Raw genomic sequence first — 22,843 nt, forward strand, 5'->3', positions numbered from 1 at the left:
TTTCCCCCAGCTTTCTCGTTTCCCTTAAAACCTTAGCCGTACTCAGATGAAAAGAAATCATGCTCAAAGATCATACAAACCGAATTCTAGACTTTATAAGCAGCTACATCTCCATGGCTGTAGTCAAACCATCATATCATGTTACATAAGTACCTTAAAGCGCACAGCCCAAAAAAAACATAAAACACATTAAGAAAACTATACAACCAAATCTCGGCTTAATCAACCACCCTCAACCTGCCATAATCACACCCACATTTGCACATTTATCTCAATTCTAGCATTCGACAAGATTAATCCAAAGCCCAAATATTTCACAAGCATTTTTTTCTTTGGCAATGATGATTCTTCCAGCTTCCATCTTGCTAAACTGGTATGATATCAATATTTGACGTATCTTCGCATCTTAAAACTAGCCCGTCAATGTTCGTTGGGAGGACGCACTTGGCCCACTGGCAACCAGTCGAAATGGGCTCCGATGGAGGAACTATCATCAATACGTTGTCATTTCTTTGTACAACCCCCATCACACTCACAGTACTCCCTTCCTTAATGTACCTATAGGTAAAGGATGAAGCACATATAATCATTTGCAAATATCATTAGGGCTATGGTTAAGGAGAAGGAAATAGTTTTCTTTCTAGTGCATTCAGTATGCAAATAAACAAGGAAATTGAGGAGTACCCTTCTTTAAGGCGCATTATCCGATCGTCGCTTGAAAGGTTCCTTTCCCTCAGCCATCTCAAAAATTCTGGGGACATATCCTTATTATCAGGATTGATGTCAATAATAACAGATTCATCAACATAAGGGGTCACACGTGCACCATATCCTGTTTTCACCAATGCTCGAAGCCCAGATTGAAAATCTGAAATGTAGAAATCGACCGCATGTCGCTGCCAAAATTTCAGGCAAATATCAGAGAACAAGGTAGGTTAAAGTTCAAAATAACTGCAGACTTGTGTTTCCCAATTATGATTATAAACTATGATATACACTATTTCCATTTCATGAAAAATACTCACCTCCATTGAGCGTAAACCCCAGGTAAAACGGCGATGCTCAGTGTTAGCAGCTTTGGAATCCCAACCCCTGTACTCGAACAAGGTAGTAGAAGTGTACACACATCTTGGGACCCTTTGGAACGAGGACTCAAGGGGGAAATTTCCACAAGTAACAACCTGTAAATTTTAACATAGTCATTATTACTGTGCTAAATGATAAAACAAATATTATTGCTTGGAATGAAGCATGCTTTCAGGATACCTTGCGAAAAGAATAAGCATCAAAGATCAAACATACAGACGTGAATATCTTATCCTAAATTTGAAAGAACTATATGCTCTATGCAACTGAAGTCATTAGAAGATTTCCATTCACCAGGCTCATTTGACTGGGAATACTAAATCAAAATGCCAGTCATTATGTGCTAGTGCGGATGACAATTGACAAGTACTGGTGCGACAGAAAATATGCAAGAATGTGTAATAGAATTAATGCAGAATGTGTTAGATGTGCCAAGGCAAACATGGACACTTCAACTGTCATGTTTCAGGATAGTGTTATTCCAACAGTGCAATAATGCAAACATAGGATAACCCAACTGTGCAACAAAACTAACAAATATGATGAATAAAGACATCAAAGTAGATCAATTGAAGGAAGCAAAAGCAAATGAGAACAAATCAAACAATATTGTCAGCATTTTACTTACCCCCGTCACCTTAACATACTGTCCATCTTTGGCAGTTCTGAGATCAGCATCAAGATAGCGATTAATAAACCCAATAACGCCTCTCCTTCCCCAGCAAGCATTCCAGATTAACAGTGCAGCAACAAAACCAAATATAACCACAACTACTATCAGCAAAATTGCATTGTGAACAGCACCCAGAATGAAGCCACCTGCAATGAAACCCATCACGAAGAGCAGAATCACAGCCCAAAGTATTGGCTTCGGAAAGCTTCCCTGAATAGAGTAACCATCTTCAGTGTTGAGATTAGTAACAGCTTGATTGTGAGCAAAGGAAGTCGCCCGCATTTTCATGGATGCAGCAGAATCAAGTGGCCCAGATACTTTTCTTGGAGCACCAGACGAATTCAATGGTCCTGAAGAGATAGGTCCAGATGTGATGAGCCCAGTTGTCGGAAGCACAGGAGGGAGAGGCCCCGAATTCTGGCGAGCCATTGGTGTCACTCCCCCAGACTGGGGACCAGATGACCTCTTTGTTGGTTCTCCATGCTTATTAAGAGGTCCAGAGTTTGATTTTGCTCTGGCTGAACCGCCAGCACCAGGAACTGAAGACGAAAGCGAACCAGAGTAGTTGGATCGACCACCAGAATTGGATACAGGTCCAGAGTTGGAAGCAGCGCCTCCAAAAGAAGTATTCCTGGAAGGAGCATTACCTAGAGGGCCAGATTTTCTTGACTTTTCAACATGGAGATCAAACATCTTCCCTAGCTCTCCAGATTTCTTGATGTCACCACCAGTATATGGCATCACATTAGAACAAATGGTTGGGGCCTTCTCCTTAGGTTGCTCAGGTCGACCAGAAACATACAGGCCATTGCTCAGCTGATGTGATGGAAACCTTGAACCCATAGTCTGAAGCAGAAGATCAACTGTATCTCAAATGTTCAACCACCCACGGAGTGTAATCAAGTGAAGCTATATCTGGGTCTTGACATGCACAGCTGCCCTTCGCGCTGTAAAACCTACACCTTGCATGAGCTCCTGAAAGAATACATTGAATAAATCAATGGATAAATTCTTGCCACTACGTGATCACACAAAAAAAAACATCTTGGCAAAATAGCATCTAGACAAGAGAAAATCAACGATGGCATGAATCCCACAAAAAATGAAGACAGATTATGAAATTGGCAAGAAGATTTTAGATGAAAGGTGCTTAACTACTCATAACTAGTCAGCTAGCATATGGTAGATCTTTATTATCTTTATTATAAAATTAACAATTTTCTTGCATAGCAAAAGCATCACCTAATTAAAATTCATAGTTTGGTATAATACTTCCGAGAAAGAGAAAAACAAAATCAGAACATGTATCAACTCTTCAAATAAAATATGGTTCAGCAAAACAAGTTGACAGAACTGATACATGCATTCATATATTTATTGCTACAGAAACTCAATGACATTTTCCTTTAACAAATCTATTTGTGGCAACATAGACTTTCAGAAGAAAACTTGTCCCCTAATAGCTAGTTTGTACAGTCCTATGTTTTCCTTAAATTACAGCACCACATTGCAGGAAACAAATTATGTTGCAGTTAAGGGTCATTAAGTGTGATAATAGAAAAGGAAATGAACATAATTTATGGAATCAAAACTTAATCAGGGAAAAGCCATGCTTGACTAAAGGTCAGTAGTAACTAAACAAAACATGCACTGAGGGAAACATTTCGCCAGAATGAAGTCCTCATCTCCCCCTAAATCTAGCTAAAGACAAACCGCGAAACATGCAGAATTTATGGAGACGTCTCCCCTGAAATACTGGTCACTGACCACACCCAATCAAATATACTCCCTCTGTCCCTTTTTAAGTGTCGTCTTCGATGTGCGTGCCACAAATTTGACTCGATTTATAGAAAATACGAGCAACGTTTGTATCTTCAAATAAATTTATTAAAAAACTAGATTAAAAGATCTATCTAATGATATTAATTATGTATCATAAATACTAATATTTTTTATATAAAATTAATCAAAGTTGTTTCTCGGGAAGCGAAAGCGACAGTTATTTAGGGACGGAGGGAGTATATAAAAAACACAAAGTTTTGCGACAGGTGAAGGCATCATTAGAAAGAAGTGCGCGTCTCACCCAAAGTGAAATATGTTCTCCGATGATTTACCCAAGCGTGTACCCTCAAATGTACAGAAATTTTGTACCGACCCTGTCAGATCTCAGATGAAGCTTAAAGTTTCAGTAAAGAACTCAGCACTCATACTTGCCGACATAATAATTTACTGCCCCGGCTATCGATTAGCATCCGCTCCAAATATGAACCAGGCAAATAGTCAGCTTGGCAAGCAGACTAAAAAGGATATGTCAGCAGGAGGCTCAGCTGAAACCCAAAGGATTAAGCCGATCTTAGCAGCAGTCCGCCAAGCAGAACAAATCCGCGACAAACCACATTCTATCTCCCAAAAGAGATATTTGGTTTTGAGGTTCAAAAGCTATGGAGTCCTTACCAACAAAATTGAAAAGAATCCACACATGGATTTCCAGTACACCCGAGAATCCAGGGAGGGGGCAAGAACAACAAGCAAGACTACAGAAGAAGCAAGGGGGGCGCAGCTGCTGCGAAAGGACGCCTGGATCTGGACCGACGCGCGGCCGCCGCCGAGGGCGGCGGCCGCGCGTTGGCGGCCTCTTAGGCTCGGTTGGTGAGCGGCGAACCGACGCCTCGAGGTGGCCCGAGCGTAGATCCGAGCCCCGACACCGACGAACCTCCCGAAATCTCACCGCGTTCTAGCTCCACCGACACAGCGGGAACCCAAGCACCGCATTGCCGCACCCGCAGATTGGTCTCCACAGCCCGCCTGGATCCCATCCCAGCAGCAGGCAAAGCAGACACCTCTCGATGCAAGAGCTCTTCCCGAGCGAGCAGGAAATCGCCGCGGGACTAAAACAAGAGCGAGAGCGAGTTGGGGGGGAGAAACATCTCCGAGTACCTCGAGTGAATGGCAAGCACGTCGCGCTGCTGTCCCGCCTGGTTCGTGTCCTTGGCTCTTTTTTTTTTTCCTCCTCGGCGAGCAGACCCTGCTCGTGCGGTGGCGGAATGGGGGAGGTGGAGAAGGTGGGGGGTGAGGTGAGAGCAAGCGCGCAGCCGGGGAAGGGAGGGAAGCAGACAGGGAGGAGAAACTGGGAGGGGAGAGAGAATAAAGGGTGAGGTGGAGACGGAGGAGAGAGAAAATAATGGAGAGGAAGGAAGAGAGAGAGAGAGGGTGGAGTGGGGGTGGTGGGAGGGAGCACACACCTCTCAGCTTCTCTGTCTGTTACAACAGTCAGTCTCTCTCTCTCTTCTTCTCCCCTCCATGATCTTCTCTCTCCCCCCCTCTCATAATGGTGCCACCATTACTGTAAACACTCTGGTTACTAGTACCCGCTAATGACGGGAAGGAAATGACCGTAATGCCCTTGGAGCTGTGCTCAACCATAAGAAATCTTCCCTGCAGCTGGCCACCTGCACAAGGGACAGGGTCTTATAAATAAAAGGCAAAGCGAAAAATTCAGAAAAATGCTCGGTTTGAATACAGAAAATTCCCATAAATTTACACGGGGATTCTGCAGCAAGAAGTTCGATTAGCTACCGTATGAAATCGACAAAAAAATTGCTACAAGTTTACCCTAATCGGGGCATGAAACTGCATATAGTGTTGATTTCTGTTAACTCAGAAGCAAAACCGTGGTTAGGTCTGGATGGATCGGAGATCCGATCGCTCTCCGTGCTGCATGTAATTGCGGCGGCGTCAATCCAGTGGGTGGCACGGGGCCATTAACGAGATGATTGTGACGGAGCATGCTGCCGTTTTTCCATCCAGTGGAGTGGCTGCCATCATTTTCACCTCCCCCTCTCTTGTCATCGTTAGTTTTCACCGTCTCTGGAGTAGTACATTGCTCCCTACGCAACTGCAAAAGAAAAGTGATCCCTTTCTCCAAAAAAAACTGCAAAAGAAAAGTGTGCGTACATTCCCAGCGCTCAATCTATTCATTCGCGCCATGTTTTCTCCTTTTTTTAAAAAAAAGGAAAGGAAGATTTTGCGCCATGTAATGTAATGAACTGATTCGATCTTGGCTATGCCGAGACAGAGATAGCTGAAGTAGGTGCCATACATACTATGCGTTGACAGCAACTGCCGCAACGAAACGACGGTACTGACCGCGTGATCCATCCGTAATCGCTTGCAAGGAACGTACCGCGTCTGGGGGCGCTGCAAACCTGCCGGGTTACACTCTGATTGTCTTTTCATGAGTAGGTTGCAATCGAAGCATGGAAGAACGACATCACATCGATGATGATGACGATCCATCGCTGGTGGTAAGCGTCCGGGTTATAAGATTATTAGCGAGCCGCCGTTAATCGATCATTAGCCGCCCCGGTCTCGCGGGCGCCGTCTCTTTCGCGCACGACCCGCGCCCCGCGGCCGCCATGCGGAGGGCCTTGATCGGAGCTAGCCGCAGACGCAGAGACCCCAACGGCCGCGTGCATGATTAGCGAGGGAATTATGCGAGCGTGCGTGCGCGGCTGGTAACCAACGGTCGGCTCGGCCTCGGCTCCCCGCCGACGCAGGCAGAAGGGAGGGGGAGGGGCGGAGAGCGATCGCCATCCATCCATGCAGCTCATTGATCGGACACGAATATGATCGGCCCCCATCCAGCTCCTCAAATCTAGCCAGCTCCGATCCCGGCGTGGATGACGATTGACAGCTGACATGCATGGCCAATAATCATGTTCGTTCTCTGCTCTGACCGAGCCTGACTTGTCTCTCCTCTGTAACTCTCTGTCGTCCGTGTGTACTTCTAGTCCTAATTAGGAGTATGTTCCTTCCTTCTGTCCATCATATCTTATCTCTCTACTGTTGCTGGGTCTTGCTTCCATATGGTGGCCACACAACACAAAAACTACTGAAGGAGCCGAAAACTCTGCAAGCAGGAATGAATCGAATTCGCTTCCTTTTTACTTACCAGCAAGAACGACATTCAGAGCGAACCGGTGCGCTTCACTTCACCAGTTCACCGAGAGATACTACTTTACAACGTGTAGAAGACTGAAGAGCCTTGCAATTGCATTGGAGGTACGCCGATCGGAGCTCCAAGCTGCCACCGGACTGTTGGAGGTTGAATGAATATGAAGCCCACATGGTAGGGGATGCATGCATGCTTGCTTGTGTGGGGGACCCAGCAGCAACCTCCTCCTCCTCCTACTACTACCCTCATGCATGAGCTTGAGCATGGCCTGGCCCTGGTTGGGTACCCACCTAATTTGGCATCATGCGTCTCCCCTTCTTCAGCCGGTCCAGCCCCCACACGCAACACACACGCATACACACAGTGGATGCGTGCAAAAAGAACATACGGATATAGTAGCCCGGAAGGAGGAATTACATACATGATCGATTAGCTAGCTTTGGCTCTCTCCTGGCTTTCTTGAATGATCAAGACAGGTGACTCGTGTTTGTTGTTGTTTCAAGGCCGGCCCAACTAACTACACAACGCCACACCATATGGTGGGCAGAATCATGAAAGGGTTTGGCCGGCGTCCTTGTTTGGAGCTCGGTCTCATGATAGCCCGGCCGGCGTCCTTCTCGCTCCTTTGCTTTGTGATCTTGTGCCCCCAAATGAACCGTGCATAAAAAGGAACTCCAAGCTATATATAGTTTGGTATTTTACAACCAAATAAAGAGGAATAAGCTATAGTGCCACTCTTTTTTGAGATGATGAAATGTTGCCAATGGAACTGTATAGAAAATCGAAAGAGAGGAAATGAATATCGGTCTCATAATTATTATTAGCAGGGTAAGTTCGTCCTTCAATATACATAATCTCCTTCCTGCATCTTTTCCTTTGCTTTTGCTTCTTGAGAAGGAAAACAAGTGGCGTAGAAAAACGTACGCACCGTGATACTAAGATTACTAGTAGTATATATGCAAAATGCATGCATGGCACGACGACTCGGCATGCATGCAGTAGCCTAGTACTACTGATTATCAGCGTGCAGCCACGTCGTACACGTAGAGCATACTGCTCATGATTCCAGCCACCATATGTATGTAAAGTCCTGCTAGCCGTACGTACGTGCTTCGTCTCTTTGAATTTATCTTCGAGAACCTCGATCAGGACCCTGATCTGATCTTGTGTAGCTAAGCTAGCCACCTTTACCACCGTCTGACGATGCTCGCATGCAGCTCGCTCTCGCTCCAGTTGGAATCTTTGGAACCTCGGAATATGCTAACGTGATGGCCAAAGTTTGGAGCTAGCTTTTACTCATTGCAGCCACCCATGTATACAGCGATAGAGATCGAGCACAGGTACGGTGACAGCAGATCGACAGTGAGACAGGTCGATCGTCCAGTCATTATTGACGAACACAGGAGAAGAGATGCAGGCACGTACATACTGTCTGTACCTGCACGCATTGCTCGGTTCCTGTCTGCGTGGTTACCCCTGCTAGCTAAAATGCGTGCTCCATTTATCTAATTACCGCTGTTCATGTAAACAAACACAATCAAAAAATTGGCGCAAAAAATTTACGATTTCACATGAATCGGTGGTATAGACAATTTGTAGCTAGCTTCTGTTATTTTTTCCTAAAAAAATAAAATAATTTGTAGTTTCTGCCGCTGAAATTAAGCTCGTCGTCACATGCACGTGAACGAACGTGCCGCACGCCCAGAGAGGAAGAAGGTAACGGACAGAGCAGCCGCAGCAGCAGGCCAGGCCACCTCGTGTACAGTATACGCACGTAGGCCGGTCGCGCGGCAGCAGCTGGTCGACGACACGGCACATGCGCGTCGGTACCGCGCGCACTGTGGCGCGCGCCGCACCGTGGGGGCGCATGGGCCGTTGCACCGTGGACACGGGTACGTACTACTCCTTCGCGTACGTGTCCTGTAGCCCTCGCACGCACGCCTGCCTGCCCGCCCGAGTGCACATGCGCGCGCGCACGCTTGCTGCTGCCACGACTATACACGCACACGTACGACCACGTCCTCCTTGTACTGATCGACCACACTACATACGGACGCGCGCGCAACGGCCGCCGGTTAACTAGGCTGAATGCCTGAATCCGATCGAGGTGTGCCGTCACAGTACGTGTCAGCTAGTCCAGTCCATGCATGGTCGATCGATCTGAATTGATTTCTGGGTTGTTTGTTTGAGCTTAAACATATGCATGATGGTTTGGTATGATGCTGATGATGTCTAGTTTTGGCCGGTTGGGTTCCTTTTGCGTTAGTAGTACTATTAGATATCAAACTAGGAAATTAAAGAGGGTTAGGTCACTAACTCTCTGCCCGGGCCTGAAAGAAACTAATTAAAGGAGGGTGTTCAATTATTTGTACTATGGACAGGTCAGGCCGTCAGGCAGGGTGAGATCAAGGCTTGATGGCTTCAAGTTGCATGGATCATGCATATGGTACAAAAGTGTACGTCTGTGTGATACAATTAGGCATATGTAGTGTGACATAGGAATGTCGCTTTGAGCTTTTTGTCCAGAGTTGATGAGTTGCTTGCTTTCTTTGTTTTCCTCTTTAATTTTCAAAAAAGAAAAGGGAAATGCAAAAAGAAATAAGCTAGTACTGGCTTGCTGAAGTGGAACTAGTAGTAGGCCAGCTAGTATGATTTAACTCCACGGCATTATTCGCTTTTGACGACTGGATGATTAGCCCTAGTGCGCGTACATTCTCCACAACAGAAACATATTATCCGGATTCAGAATATAATTAGCGACCGTGTACGTCCTTTTTCTCCGTGTTGTTATCATCTACGAGAAATTTGGACTTGTGTTGCTGGATATAAACGAAACAAAGTCAATATAGATAACAAAAAATGATTTTAATTTTAATTGTTGGGATAGCTTTGTAGCCCCCCAGGCCCCAGGACAGAGGTCTCAAAAAAACAATGCAATGAAACACACGAGGAGCTGAAGTCAAATTTGAAGGAAGAAAAAAAAACAGAAGAGCGCCAATGAACTTGTAGTTTCATGAACTGAATCAACGTATTACCTGTGACTATTCATCACCTTAAAATTATTCCTATATTATTATTAGTACTTGTGTTTGTGGGCCGGCAGTACTGCAGAGGAATCACACGTTTTCCATAATCCAGCAGTATTCAATCATGCACCGACGACAAGTAAATTACAATACCTACCGATACTGATCATCAGCCTACGGCGACCAACACACCATTTAAATATTTTATTTAATGGTAGGTTTTCTTCCCCAAAAGCTAGGCAACCACCAGTCAACATATGCCACACGGCAGAGAGCTAGTCCTTACAAGGGGAAAAAAATTACCACTACCAACGGTTACTGACTACTCATCTGTTCATTTGTACATGTCGCAAGTGCATCTCTAACCAAAAGGATAGATGAGCCTGTGAAGCTCGCTGACGAAGCAGAAGGTCCATCTGTTAGAATTGACAAAACTTAATATTAGTGGCACGTTACTTCAGGATCTTAACATAACCTAGATCGTGACAAATCAATCTAATGCGGAATAAATGGTAATCATTATACCAGCGTTAGCAGTAGCAGCAGTCATTTACGCCTGATCCGTAGAGGAAGTAGGCGTTCTTGTCGGTGTAGAAGATGCAGCAGCGAATCGGCGTCCTTCGGGCGCCAACGGGAGTGCTTGGCCTTCCAAACCCCTCCAGTGCCCTTAGCGATCATACTAGAGGTGGCTAGGGTTTTAGATTGAGATGAATGGGTGATTAAGGTGCTAACCACGACTTTATATTTATAGGCACTGTGGGGCTGGGGGCCAGCCTCTGGAAACAGGCCTAATGGGCCTGCTGATCACAGCCCATTATGATTTTATCATTAGGTTTCCTTAATCGCGTTTAGATGGTTTAAACGCTTCCTTAATAGTGAAGATCATAAATATTTTAACTGAAATTTATTTCCAACATTCTCCCACTTGATCGAACGGTTAAGGCTAATGTTCGTATCATACTAATGTTCACCCTTAGTAGTAACCGAAAGTACCGGACCAATGCCTAGCTTGATGCACTACTGAGACCCCATTACCCACAGTCTCACTGAAACACCTCGGTAGAACGCTTATTCGTTAGTTGGGAGTCATAATGGCCCTAAACCAGGACCTAAAGACTATCCACCAAACCCATATTAGTAACGTGCTGCTTAAACACGTTTGGTGGTAAGTCTTTAGTGAGCGGATCCGCTAACATAGAATTAGTTCTTATGTGCTCAATCTTAATGGTTCGATCCTGGCATCTTTCTTTCACAACACGATACTTAAGGTCAATGTGTTTGGAAGCACCACTTGACTTGTTGTTACTCGAAAAGAATACTGCAGACTGATTATCGCAGCATAACGTTATATGTTCCGTAATGCTGTCAATTACCTTGAGCCCCGGAATAAAATTCTTAAGCCAAACAGCCTGTCCAGTTGCTTCATAGCATGCCACAAACTCAGCTTGCATCGTCGACGCTGCAACTAAACTTTGCTTAGAGCTTTTCCATGATATAGCTCCACCAGCTAACGTGTAGATATATCCTGATGTAGATTTCCTACTATCCACACATCCAGCAAAGTCAGCATCAGTATAACCCACAACTTCAAGGTTATCTGATCTTCTGTATGTGAGCATGAAGTCTTTAGTGTCTTGGCAGTAACGTAATGCCTTCTTGACACCAACCCAGTGGACCTTTCCGGGATTTTTCTGATATCTTCCAAACATTCCGGTAGCAAATGCCAAGTCAGGACACGTACAGACTTGTGCATACATCAGGCTTCCGACAGCTGAAGCATAAGATATATCCTTCATCTCATCTGATTCCAATTGGTTCTTAGGACATTGGGCTTCACTAAACTTATCGCCCTTCGCTAATGGAACAGGTGTGGCCTTACTCTTATCCATATTAAATCTCTTAAGCATTTTCTCAATATATGCTTTTTGAGACAATCCTAATACTCCTTTGGTCCTATCTCGGTGTATCTCAATGCCCAGAACATAAGAGGCTTCACCAAGATCTTTCATATCAAAATTGGATGAAAGAAATCCCTTTGTCTCATGCAGCATACGCTTATCGCTGCTCGCTAATAGGATATCATCCACATAAAGCACTAGAATTATAAATTTACCGCCCTTTATCTTAGTGTAGATTCAATTATCCACATCATTCTCCTTAAATCCGAATTTCTTAATCACTTGATCGAATTTAAGGTTCCACTGTCTTGACGCTTGCTTAAGCCCGTAAATAGATTTCTTAAGTCTGCATCCTAAATGTTTCTTGCCCTTCACAACAAAACCTTCCGGTTGTGCCATGAAGATGGTCTCATCCAAGTCACCATTAAGGAACGCAGTTTTGACATCCATCTGATGTAGCTCTAAGTCATAATGAGCTACTAGCGCCATAACGATTCTGAATGAATCTTTCTTAGACACAGGGGAGAAAGTTTCATTATAATCAACCCCTTCCTTTTGTGTAAAACCTTTGGCTACAAGCCTTGCTTTGAATCGTTCGACATTCCCTTTAGAATCACGTTTAGTCTTGTAGACCCATTTACAGCCTACTGGTTTGACTCCATTAGGAATATCTACCAAATCCCAAACATCATTGGAACTCATGGACTTAAGCTCTTCTTCCATGGCCTCAACCCATTTGGCAGAGTTCTCACATGATACTGCCTCTCTAAACGAGTTAGGATCATCAGCTTTCCCAATATCATACATGTTTTCACTTAAGTATGTCTCATAATCAGGGAAAACTGTCTGTTTCCTAGCCCGCTGTGATCTTCTTAATGGTTCAACAGGCTGAGGTGCTGGTTGAGGTGCAGTCTGAGGCACCTCGACAGGGTTCTCAACTTCAGCATTAGGCGCCATTTGCTCAGCTTGTTGTTCGCTCGCAGGCTCAGGAGCTACTTCAACAGGCGGAGCAGCGCTAGTACTCTGAACAGGAGGCGTAATCTGAACAGATGGTGTACTCTGAACGGAAGGAACGAACAGCGGCACTAACTGAGGTGTTACTGTTTCTTGAATCACCGGGATGGGAAGCTCAGCCCGTATTTCTTTGAGATTAATTTCCCTCCTCGGAAAGCTCACACTGATTCCTGCATCCTCTAGGAATACAGCCTGTCTGGTCTCAACGAACTTAGTGAAACGATCAGGATAGTAGAATCGGTATCCCTTAGACTTATCAGGGTATCCGATGAAATAGCAGCTCACCATTTTATCATCTAATTTCTTTTGCTGTGGATTAAATAACTTAGCTTCGGCTGGACAGCCCCACACACACAAATAATTAAGCGATGGTTTCTTCCCAAACCACAACTCATAAGGTGTTTTTGGCATGGATTTGGAAGGAACACGATTAAGTACGTGTGCAGCTGTTTTTAACGTTTCCATCCACAGCTCCACAGACAAAGTAGAATAACTAAGCATGCTACGTACCATGTCCATTAGTGTACGATTACGACGCTCAGCAACTCCGTTTTGCTGTGGTTCGCCCGGCATACTGTACTGGGCCTTTATGCCATTCTCTTCAAGATACTTAGCGAATGGTCCAGGTACTTGGCCGAATGGAGCATGTCTCCCATAATATTCACCACCTTGATCCGATCTCACTAATTTAATAGTGACATTATGCTGATTTTCCACTTCAGCCTTGAATATTTTGAATTTATCTAATGACTCGGATCGATCATGAATGGGGTAAATACAACCATAATGAGAGAAGTCATCTGTGAAAGTAATGGACGAGTCAAAACCATCAACAAACTTTACTGGGAACGGGCCACAAATATCAGTATGAATTATTTCTAATAGGCCCGAACTCCGAGTAGCTCCTTTCTTAATTGTCTTAGCAAATTTCCCCTTTATGCAATCAACGCATTTTTGATCTAAGTCTGAGAGATCTAATGAATGGAGTATCTCTTCTCTTATGAGACGCTCAATTCTCCCCCTCGAAATGTGGCCCAAATGCCAATGCCACAATTTCGAAGAAGTCTCATCATCACGCTTACGCTTATGCGATACATCATCCACATTCATTACAGAATAAACATTATCAAGAGAGAGCAAATAAAGATCGCCTTGCAAATGACCAAGGCCCACACTTAAATTATGAAATTTAATGTTGCACACAGAGTTGCCAAACTCACAAATATGTCCCGACTTATCTAAACGTGAAACAGAAATAAGGTTTCTCTTCAAACTGGGAACATAAAGAACATCATGCAAACTAAGGTTGAAGCTGCCTGGTAACTCCAAATTGAAGCTCCCAATGCCTTCAACCTTCACTTCATTGCCATCAGCCACTCTTAGGCTTCGCTCCCCCTCTCTTATAGTTCGGATCGAACTGAATACCTGCAGTGAATTGGAAATATGCACAGTGGCATCTGAGTCAATCCACCAAGTATTAGGAGAAAAATTCACTAAGAATGATTCATCAATAAAAGATACATAATCAGTAATTGTACATTTGTTCTTAAGCCACTCCTTAAATCCATGGCAATCCTTCTGCTCATGTTTAGGTGACTTGCAGAACTTGCACAGCCTCTCATTAGAGGTCTTCTTATGTGACACGGCCTTGCTCTTATGGCCCTTAAACTTTCTCTTATGCTGCCTGCTGCTGCCAGACTCAGCCTGATGCTTAGGAGTGTTGCTCATGCTAACACGCCCAAAGCGCTCGCTGACCATGTTGACAGCATCCTTCATCCTTTCAGCTTTCTGCCTTTCTTCTTTCTCAACACAGTAGCTAATGAGCTCAGTCATGCTCCAAGTCGCCTTCTGAGTGTTGTAGCTTATTTTGAAGGGACTGTACTGTACTGACAGAGAAGTCATGATGAAGTGCACCAGAAAACCATCAGAGATAGCCATATCCAGTGTCTTCAGCTTATTTGCCATGTCACACATGCTCATAATGTGCTCCCTGATTCCACTTTGCCCATCATACTGTGAAGTCAGCATCTTCATGATCAGGGTGCTAGCATAAGTCTTGGAAGAACTCTTAAAGTTCTCCTCCACCTTGGCAATGTATGCCTTGGCGCTCAGATCATTACCATCCTGGTCCTTATCAGGAATAGCACCACAGATGGCCGGAGTGATCGTGTTCTTAAAGATCATGTTGGCCATCCTGTCTGATCTCTCCCACTTCTCAGTGGCAGTACAATCACCATTGGGATCAGCGGGCTCTGCTGGCTTGTTTTGACGTAAGGCGAGATCATACTCGCACACAGCAATGACAACATTAACATCTTTATACCAGCTTGGATAGTTGGTGCCATTCAGGGGCTCAATGGATTTCAAGTAGCCCGTCACAGTGTTCACTGAAAATCATGAGAACAATAACTTCATTAAACTCACAATTAAGATGTGCATAAGAAGTATGAAATTAATCCTACGATGGTCTGATTAAAATCATACATAAATTTCAATTTGCATCACCGATGGGGAAAACAAACAAAATTTATCATTAAAACTCATAATTAAATCAACGATGGTCAGAATTAATTACAAGTGCTCTAAATAAACTTCCCGATGGTTCCATTTAAATAGAGTGCATCTTAATTGCTTATGGTGGATGAGCATAATTTTCAGTAAATAAATGCAATTAAAACATAATTAAAAGCATTTACATAACTCATGGAAAATTAAATAAACATAACGCTGGTAATATAAGTGCAACAGAAATTAAATAAAGCCTTTAACACAAACAATAAGCAAAATAAAGCTTAAAACATCAAATCAGTAAAGGAAAAGGCTTTAGCATCAAAACTGGGCTAAAACACGTAAACGGCCCAAAACATCCCCTCTACGCGCGGCCCATTAAGCTGTTGCTCGACCCAGTCCAGCCCATCCCGCGAAACCCTAATGCGGAGCAATCTGGATCGTTCGTTTCAATGGGATGGCTGATAACTGATCTAGCATCATATATAAAGGAGTCGGTTGTCGAAGGGTGCCCTAGATCCCCTCACTCTCCCTCTTCCTTGCTTCATACGACAGCAGCCGCCGGCCTTCATGCGCCGTGCCATGTGGGCCACCAGCGCCACAGTGGGCCACCAGTGCGCGGCTCATGCGCGGGCGGTGCTGGCCGCCGCTGCTCCAGCAGGGGCTGCGCTTGCCGCTCTGCGGCTTGGGCCGGCCGGCCAGCCGCCTCGCGGGCCATACAGGCCGCTGCAAGAGCGCACGTGTGGGAGCCTGGGGCCGCCGCCGCCTGAAGCGCGGGCCCGGCAGCGCACCCACCCCGGCCGCGAGCGCCGGCCGCCGCCTTGGAGCGTGCGTGTGCCTCGCACTGCTGATGCGCCGGATCTGCGCGTGCAGCGCACGCCTCGAACGCCAGTCGCCGCTTATGCGCCTCTGTGGGCCCTCCCGCCGGCGCCGCGTGCGATCAAGTCGCGCGTGGTTCCGTCGGGGGGCTCCACTAGGGTGCTGCACATGGCATTGCTCATGGCGTCCGGTGAGTGCTCCTCAATCTTAGGGTTAGGGTTCGAATTTGGGAATTTTCTTATGCAATATGAAATTGCTTTTCCCCTCCTTAATGCTCACTGATGCATCAATCTCATGAGTTTGGCTTTAATTTCGCGGAAGTTAACATGAACAGAGATATAAATTTGGGGAAAACAGTAAGCAATCTTAAACCCTAACCTTAATTACTCAACTTAATCATGAAATTGTCTCGGTCTAACCATGAATTAGCATAAACATTAAAGATTTGCATCTAATCCGAGACACTTAGCATATTAACAGACCAAGATTAATCTTAAACTTGACATAAACCGAATTAGATTAGATCTAATCTCGTGATCAGAAACATAATTAAGCATGATTTAGATCTAATCAACATGATTAACATGTGAAAGCCATTCTGCAGGAACTAATTGCATCTAAAACATGAATCAAATTTAACTATGCAATAGGATCTAATCTGCACAGCACATGCATCTTAAATCGACGAAAAACAGAGTCATAAACATGGCTTAAAATTGATCGTACATGACTAGGTTAAGATGACTCATGATACCGATTGTTAGAATTGCCAAAACTTAATATTAGTGGCACGTTACTTCAGGATCTTAACATAACCTAGATCATGACAAATCAATCTAATGCGGAATAAATGGTAATCATTATACCAGCGTTAGCAGTAGCAGCAGTCATTTACGCCTGATCCGTAGAGAAAGTAGGCGTTCTTGTCGGTGTAGAAGATGCAGCAGCGAATCGGCGTCCTTCGGGCGCCAACGGGAGTGCTTGGCCTTCCAAACCCCTCCAGTGCCCTTAGCGATCAAACTAGAGGTGGCTAGGGTTTTAGATTGAGATGAATGAGTGATTAAGGTGCTAACCACGGCCTTATATTTATAGGCACTGTGGGGCTGGGGGCCAGCCTCTGGAAACAGACCTAGTGGGCCTGCTGATCACAGCCCATTAGGGTTTTATCATTAGGTTTCTTTAATCGCGTTTAGATGGTTTAAACGCTTCCTTAATAGTAAAGATCACAAATATCTTAACTGAAATTTATTTCCAACACCATCTCCCCTCTGAAACGGATCGACCTGCAAACGGCAATGCTATGGAAAAGACCAGGTCACCGTTTACCCACGGATGCCTCAAGATCGTGCCGGTTGCGTTGCCAGATACACACAAGCAGAAGAGGTCAGGGGGGAGGGATACCAGAGGCGACTGAAATTTACTGTCAGAGCGAGCTAGCCAAGAACAGACAAGGAGAAGCCCATATCGTGGCTGTAGTTGTAAGAAGGCTGCATGCAGGTGCTGCCTGAGACCGGTGAGCTTCACTGGTGCAGCTAGTTTATCTCGATCGAGGCTACAAACCGAGCGCAAGAACAGGGAGGGGTCACATGCGGCGATGCCCCATCGTCAAATAATTTGATGGCTACCTCAGGAAAAGGATCTTTTCAAAAAAAAAAAAAACCTCAGGAAAAGGACACATGAGGGGGGCGCCAACTAACCATGGCTGGTGATGCACTGATGCCCAAACGCTGCAAGCTAGCCTTCAGCAGACATCCGCAGGTACATGTTCAGACTACAGTTGATTTTTTAAAGATAATAAGATTTCCTTTGTGGCCATTTTCTTTATACCAGCTGATAAGAGTTTTAGGGTGTGGGTAGAGGTTGGGTACTTGGGTCATCTGTTGAGAAAATTGCAATTCTTTTCTAAGAAAAAAAGGAGCAAATTGTAGATGACTTCTGCTGCAAGTGTTGCTGCATAGAATCTGTTAGCAGGCTGTAAAAAAAATTCAGGATGTGACTGGAGATGGGGCCATTTCGAGATGTTTGTGATAAAAGGGAAAAGCGATTTATACAAATAAAATAACAAAAAAAAACTGTCGGAAGGTAGGTAGGGAGAAGAGGAAAGCTCTGCCAGGTGAATCGATTGGCTGGCTCCGCCATGCTACAAAACGATAGAACAGGGACTGCGCCCCGGCACATGCAGGCGATGCGACCCGTTGAAAAAGATTTGCAGGGACGGAGACAGATAAGACACGAGTTATAGTCTCCTTGCCCTTGGTTGCGTACACACATTATTCTACATCCAAATGCAGGCTGCCTATGTATGCTATGCGTTGGAAAAGGGTCTCCTCGCCAAGCTAGCTACTAGTGCACTGCATGTATCCAAACCTTCAGTCTTCAGATTTCCATTTCCTAACTAGTGTGAGTTCTAGCTAATCCAATTGGTTGGCAATGCTAGCTGCAAGTCACTGGGGAAGTAGGAGAAGGGAGTGGAGCTGTAGACCCGTGGCAAATGTGAACCTATCGGGGGATGTGAGGCTCCGGAGTCCGGACGACGCTCAAGACAGAGTACCGACAGTACTGGATTAATAAGGACAATGGTTGTGGATTATTGCAGGCAGCCAGTCATCAGTCGTCCACTGGCTGGTGGGAGGACAAAACAAGAAAACATCAGTGCCAAGGTGCGCCGCTGTGGGGTTGAACCGTTGAAGATCTTTCAAACTTTATAGCTGTGATGTGCATGCATGCCCCAGTTTTTCTCCCAGTCTTGACAAAATGATGACGGGAACAAAACACAGCCACCAAACCAAGGCTGTTTTTAGTTCCGTTTTCCAAAAATTTTGGAAACAGAATCTTGGCATTTAGAAGTACTAAATGAAGTTTATTTATAAATCTTTTACACGGATGGGTTCTAAATCGCGAGACGAATCTAACGAGTCTAATTAATCCATCATTAGATATTATTTACTGTAGCACTTTTAAGGGGAACTAAACACGGCCCCAAGCCACACTGGGAGGAATATGACCGAGCGGGCCGGGCAACTGAAGAAACGCAACCCGAACCACGGCCGTTGATCGTACTCGATTGGATGCGATCGATGCTCCTGCTGCTGATGAGGGCCCATCCCAGGGCTCGAACTGTTTGGCTTTCAGGTACGCTGCACGAGCTTCTTTTAATTTGCAGATCTTTCGCCATTTCATTCCACACCCGGAGCGATTCAAACCATGGGCTCGCGCTCCATGATTGGAGCAACAACTAAAGAGGAAAGCGAGGACGGCGACGCTGTAAGGGAACATGGCACGAGCAGGAGGGGAACTCTGGCCGTAGCTATTAGCACGCTCATGCTGCCGCCGTGCTTGTTGTGCCGCTACAGGGAGATCGAAAATTCGAAATGCTACCTACTAGTTGCTAGAGATGGGTCAAGAATATATGGAGGTCAAGAAATCAAAAATCTATCGTCACAGGAGTGGATGATGCAATAGCAATAACAATGACTGATGAGAAAAGAAAAAGAAAAAAGAAAACAAAGGGAGGGCCTTTCATCGTCGTAAGCCATGTACACTAATGTAGAGTCCTTTCAGTCGGCAAGAGACAGCGACGGTGGAGAGGCACCTAGGTTTTCAACGCCGACCGGCACTGCACCAACCGCGACGTTTACACCTGGTACGTGCTACTTGATCATGAGCCAGCGCGTCACATTCGATTTGGTGAGGAATCACTTCGCACTCTGATGGAATTTAGTTCAAGTCTTAGTACAACCAGAAGTTCTCGGGTGAGCGCAGCAGCCGCGTGCTGTAGCTGCCAAATATGTGGCATTGCTTCAAGGCAATCAAACATAATAGGCCCAGCAGGGCTATAACTCCGGATTATGTACGAGTTGAGTACAAAATGCCATTATTTTCAAGGAAGGACCCCGAGCAAAAAAAAAAACAAATTTCCTGGGGGTCTTCATTGAACATTTTGCACAGGCGGGAGCTACGATCACAGGTGAAATTTATTTTAGCTGTCCAAACCTAAGGCAAGCGCCGGAGGCCATTTGGCCGACGGAATCACCTTCTACATGTGCGACGAATGCAACCTTTATATGCTTACAGAATCATGCTTATATAGAACCTGAGATAGTGATTAAATAACCCATTTCGTTAAGGGTTACCACTTGATGAAAAATAAGGGCCCAAGACCAGAAACACTTAAGTACGAAAGAACACACAGCAACCAAATGGACGTTACACATCGATACCTGTCATGTGCCGCAACGGTTCAAGCCCAGCGCATGTTTTTATTCAAAAGGAAAAACATGGTACTAGGACTATTACATCAAGCATCGCAGCTACTGAGAATCTTCCATTATAGGGAAACACCCCCATGTTCAGGTGCTCGCGCACCGGGTTCTGCGAAATACAAAGAATTACATTCGTGGCTTTTGCCTGGCAGTGCGCAAGCATCATATTCCAGCGACTAAATGAAAGAGGGGGGATTCATTGTTGCTGGGCTCCCTAGCTTCTATATGTACAACCATATGTACAACCATCAGTGGTGTTTCACAGCTCCGAGCTGCCACCTCTTGGAGCCTACACAACAAAAATATCAAAGCCCAGATTAGAGTTAATAACTCATCATACTATTTGTAGGTGCATTTCAACTACAGTTTTAGAAAGTTCTTTATAACAGGAAGCCACTTCAAAAAGTTAGCTAAAAAGTTAATCTTTTGCTGCTAAAGGGCAAAATTGTTTTGGATATGTTAAGCATGGGTAAAAATTGTGGTGGTAAACTGTTTCAAGAAATGCTAAGCATGCGCAAAATTATGGCCTAAAAAATGCAGCCATGGTATAAAAACAAAGTGGCTATCAAATATTTGCTTGACAAAAGAAAAATCTTACCCTGGGTAGATTGGTAAAGTAGCATCAGTGGATTAGCTTTCCTCATCATCAGTTTGAGTAGCATCGTTTCTTGGTACATGATGTGGAAATTTTCCTTCGAAGAATATATTTTTTTAGACAAAATAAAGCTGAGAGTAGAGCAAAATGAAGAACCAATTGCGATCTAGAATAACACATATGATGGTGGTCTAAGTGCAGAGACAAGAATAATACTTAGATACAACCAAAACAATCACTCACCTCCTGACAAACAGAACAGTTGTCAAACAAGCAATCTTTACTGGTAATAAATTGAAATATGACCCAAGTCCTACATGCAACAGCCAACAAGAACTACTAACCAACCCAATTGAAGGAACCAAGATCAATCCAAGACAACAAAACCACTGTCATCTTAGTGTCTTACCGATAATGTGTGCTTAGCTCATCCCACATGGCACTGAAAGTGTGGCCTGCTCAATCAAAAACATTTCTGGCCCAATATACTATTTGTACCTAACCAAGATCAATCCAAGATAAACAAACCACTATCATCTCAGTATATTACCAATAACTTGCACATAGCTCATAGCAGGTGGCACTGAAAGCTGTACCTGCACAATCAAAACATTTTCTGGCCCAATACAGTTCACAGTTTGGACCTAAGGAGAACAAAACTCTCAATGGCTTTGACACCCAAGAAAATAATATTCTGTCAAGATTGGCCCAAACAAAAAACAATCCATTTCAACCTAGCTTATCAAATACCCACCATTTGATTTCCAGCATTTAAACCAACCAATTTTTTCTTCAATTCTCATTTTTGACTCAGCAACAATTAAAATTCTTGAAACCAAGAGTGATATAAATCACCCCACCATGCTTTGTTACCAGCAACTTGAAAGACCAAATACGAAGATTGAGTATGCTAATGCAGGAAATACCTAATCCACACAAATGAACATGTAAGGGAAGGAACACTATATGCTTTTCCTGTACTGCTTTGGATTCCTGACATAGCTCTGCTTTATAAATCACATATTAAGTGGCATGTATCGATAAACCTTTTGAATGCAAAATTGGGTGCAATAACTTTGTTCCACGACAACATGTGAGGATATAAAACAAAGATGCATAGATAGCTAACCAGCTAGAGAATCATATATCATGCATGCAAAAAGCAAAGGAACCTTTGGATACAAAACAAAAGTAATAGGCAAAAGAAAAGAAGATCATCTGCTTCTTAAGCTTGTTTGTGCAGCAAAGCAGGAAAAGAAATGAGAATACCACAGGCAAAGTAGTTACATGAAAATAGAAAACTACAACTGATAAACATTCGTTGTTTCTGTACCTCAGAATTCAGGCTAATCAATATGAATAAAGACCGCGTTTCTTTATCTCTCTCAGAACCTATCATTACAATATGGCTGAACATGTTTCATACTAGTGGAATAACCAATATACCAAAGGAATGCCTTTGTTATGACTCATGAATTAAGTACCAAATCTCCCCTGTGAACATTTCATCAGGTTTGCCATGATATACTAATTACCATCATGTACGGTTTAGCATAATATCCAGATGTATACACTAAACGTGTAGATATAAATACCAAAAATTTCAAGCACAACTTCCAAATACACAATGATTCACCGGCGCATCAACAATAGAACGCTAAACGCATCATCATTCCGCAAACAAAATGAAATATTACATCAATCTATCTCACCTTCCACAAAGTACGCGGCGGACGGCCAGCCCCGCACCGTGGTGAAGCTCATCGCCTCCTCAGCAGTCATCGCCGGGGCACCCCTCGCGGTGTATACGGCCGCGCCGAGGAGGTCGGCCACCCCGAGCGGCCGCGGCATCGGCGGCACCCAGTAGGATGCCCCCGGCACGAAGGGGAGCCAGTCGGGCGCCGCCCGCCGCACGAGCACCACGTGGATGGCGTCCTCCAGGCGCCGCAACCCCCTCTGCGCCATGGTGTGCGAGAGCGTAGGCGGGGATGGAATCCGATGGCGCTAA

General features: G+C 44.6%; 1 protein-coding gene and 1 long non-coding RNA gene across 2 annotated transcripts; both read right to left on the minus strand.

The window, feature by feature from the left end:
• Positions 1-70: 70 nt before the first annotated feature.
• Positions 71-5,054, minus strand: LOC120641696 (uncharacterized membrane protein At1g16860-like). Its single transcript, XM_039917897.1, has 5 exons — positions 4,697-5,054; positions 1,715-2,734; positions 1,026-1,181; positions 685-896; positions 71-558 (listed from the first exon to the last, which is right to left on the minus strand). The coding sequence occupies exons 2-5, from the start codon at positions 2,600-2,602 to the stop codon at positions 366-368; spliced, it is 1,449 nt and encodes a 482-aa protein (XP_039773831.1). The 5' UTR covers positions 2,603-2,734; positions 4,697-5,054; the 3' UTR covers positions 71-365.
• Positions 5,055-20,148: 15,094 nt separating this feature from the next.
• LOC120641700 lies at positions 20,149-22,533 on the minus strand. The gene is made up of 2 exons (XR_005662365.1): positions 20,839-22,533; positions 20,149-20,529 (listed from the first exon to the last, which is right to left on the minus strand). It is a non-coding gene; the product is annotated as an uncharacterized LOC120641700 (long non-coding RNA).
• Positions 22,534-22,843: the final 310 nt, after the last annotated feature.

This window comes from Panicum virgatum, chromosome 7K (genome assembly GCF_016808335.1).
Source record: "Panicum virgatum strain AP13 chromosome 7K, P.virgatum_v5, whole genome shotgun sequence".
NCBI classification, from domain to species: domain Eukaryota; kingdom Viridiplantae; phylum Streptophyta; class Magnoliopsida; order Poales; family Poaceae; genus Panicum; species Panicum virgatum.

Excerpts from the sequence above, each read along its gene's own strand:
- LOC120641696 (XM_039917897.1), bottom strand. The coding sequence starts at position 2,602 with ATGGGTTCAAGGTTTCCATCACATCAGCTGAGCAATGGCCTGTATGTT. Across the intron at positions 1,182-1,714 it reads AGTATGTTAAGGTGACGGGG|GTTGTTACTTGTGGAAATTT; the intron begins GTAAGTAAAATG and ends TAAAATTTACAG. Across the intron at positions 897-1,025 it reads GGGGTTTACGCTCAATGGAG|CGACATGCGGTCGATTTCTA; the intron begins GTGAGTATTTTT and ends AAATTTTGGCAG.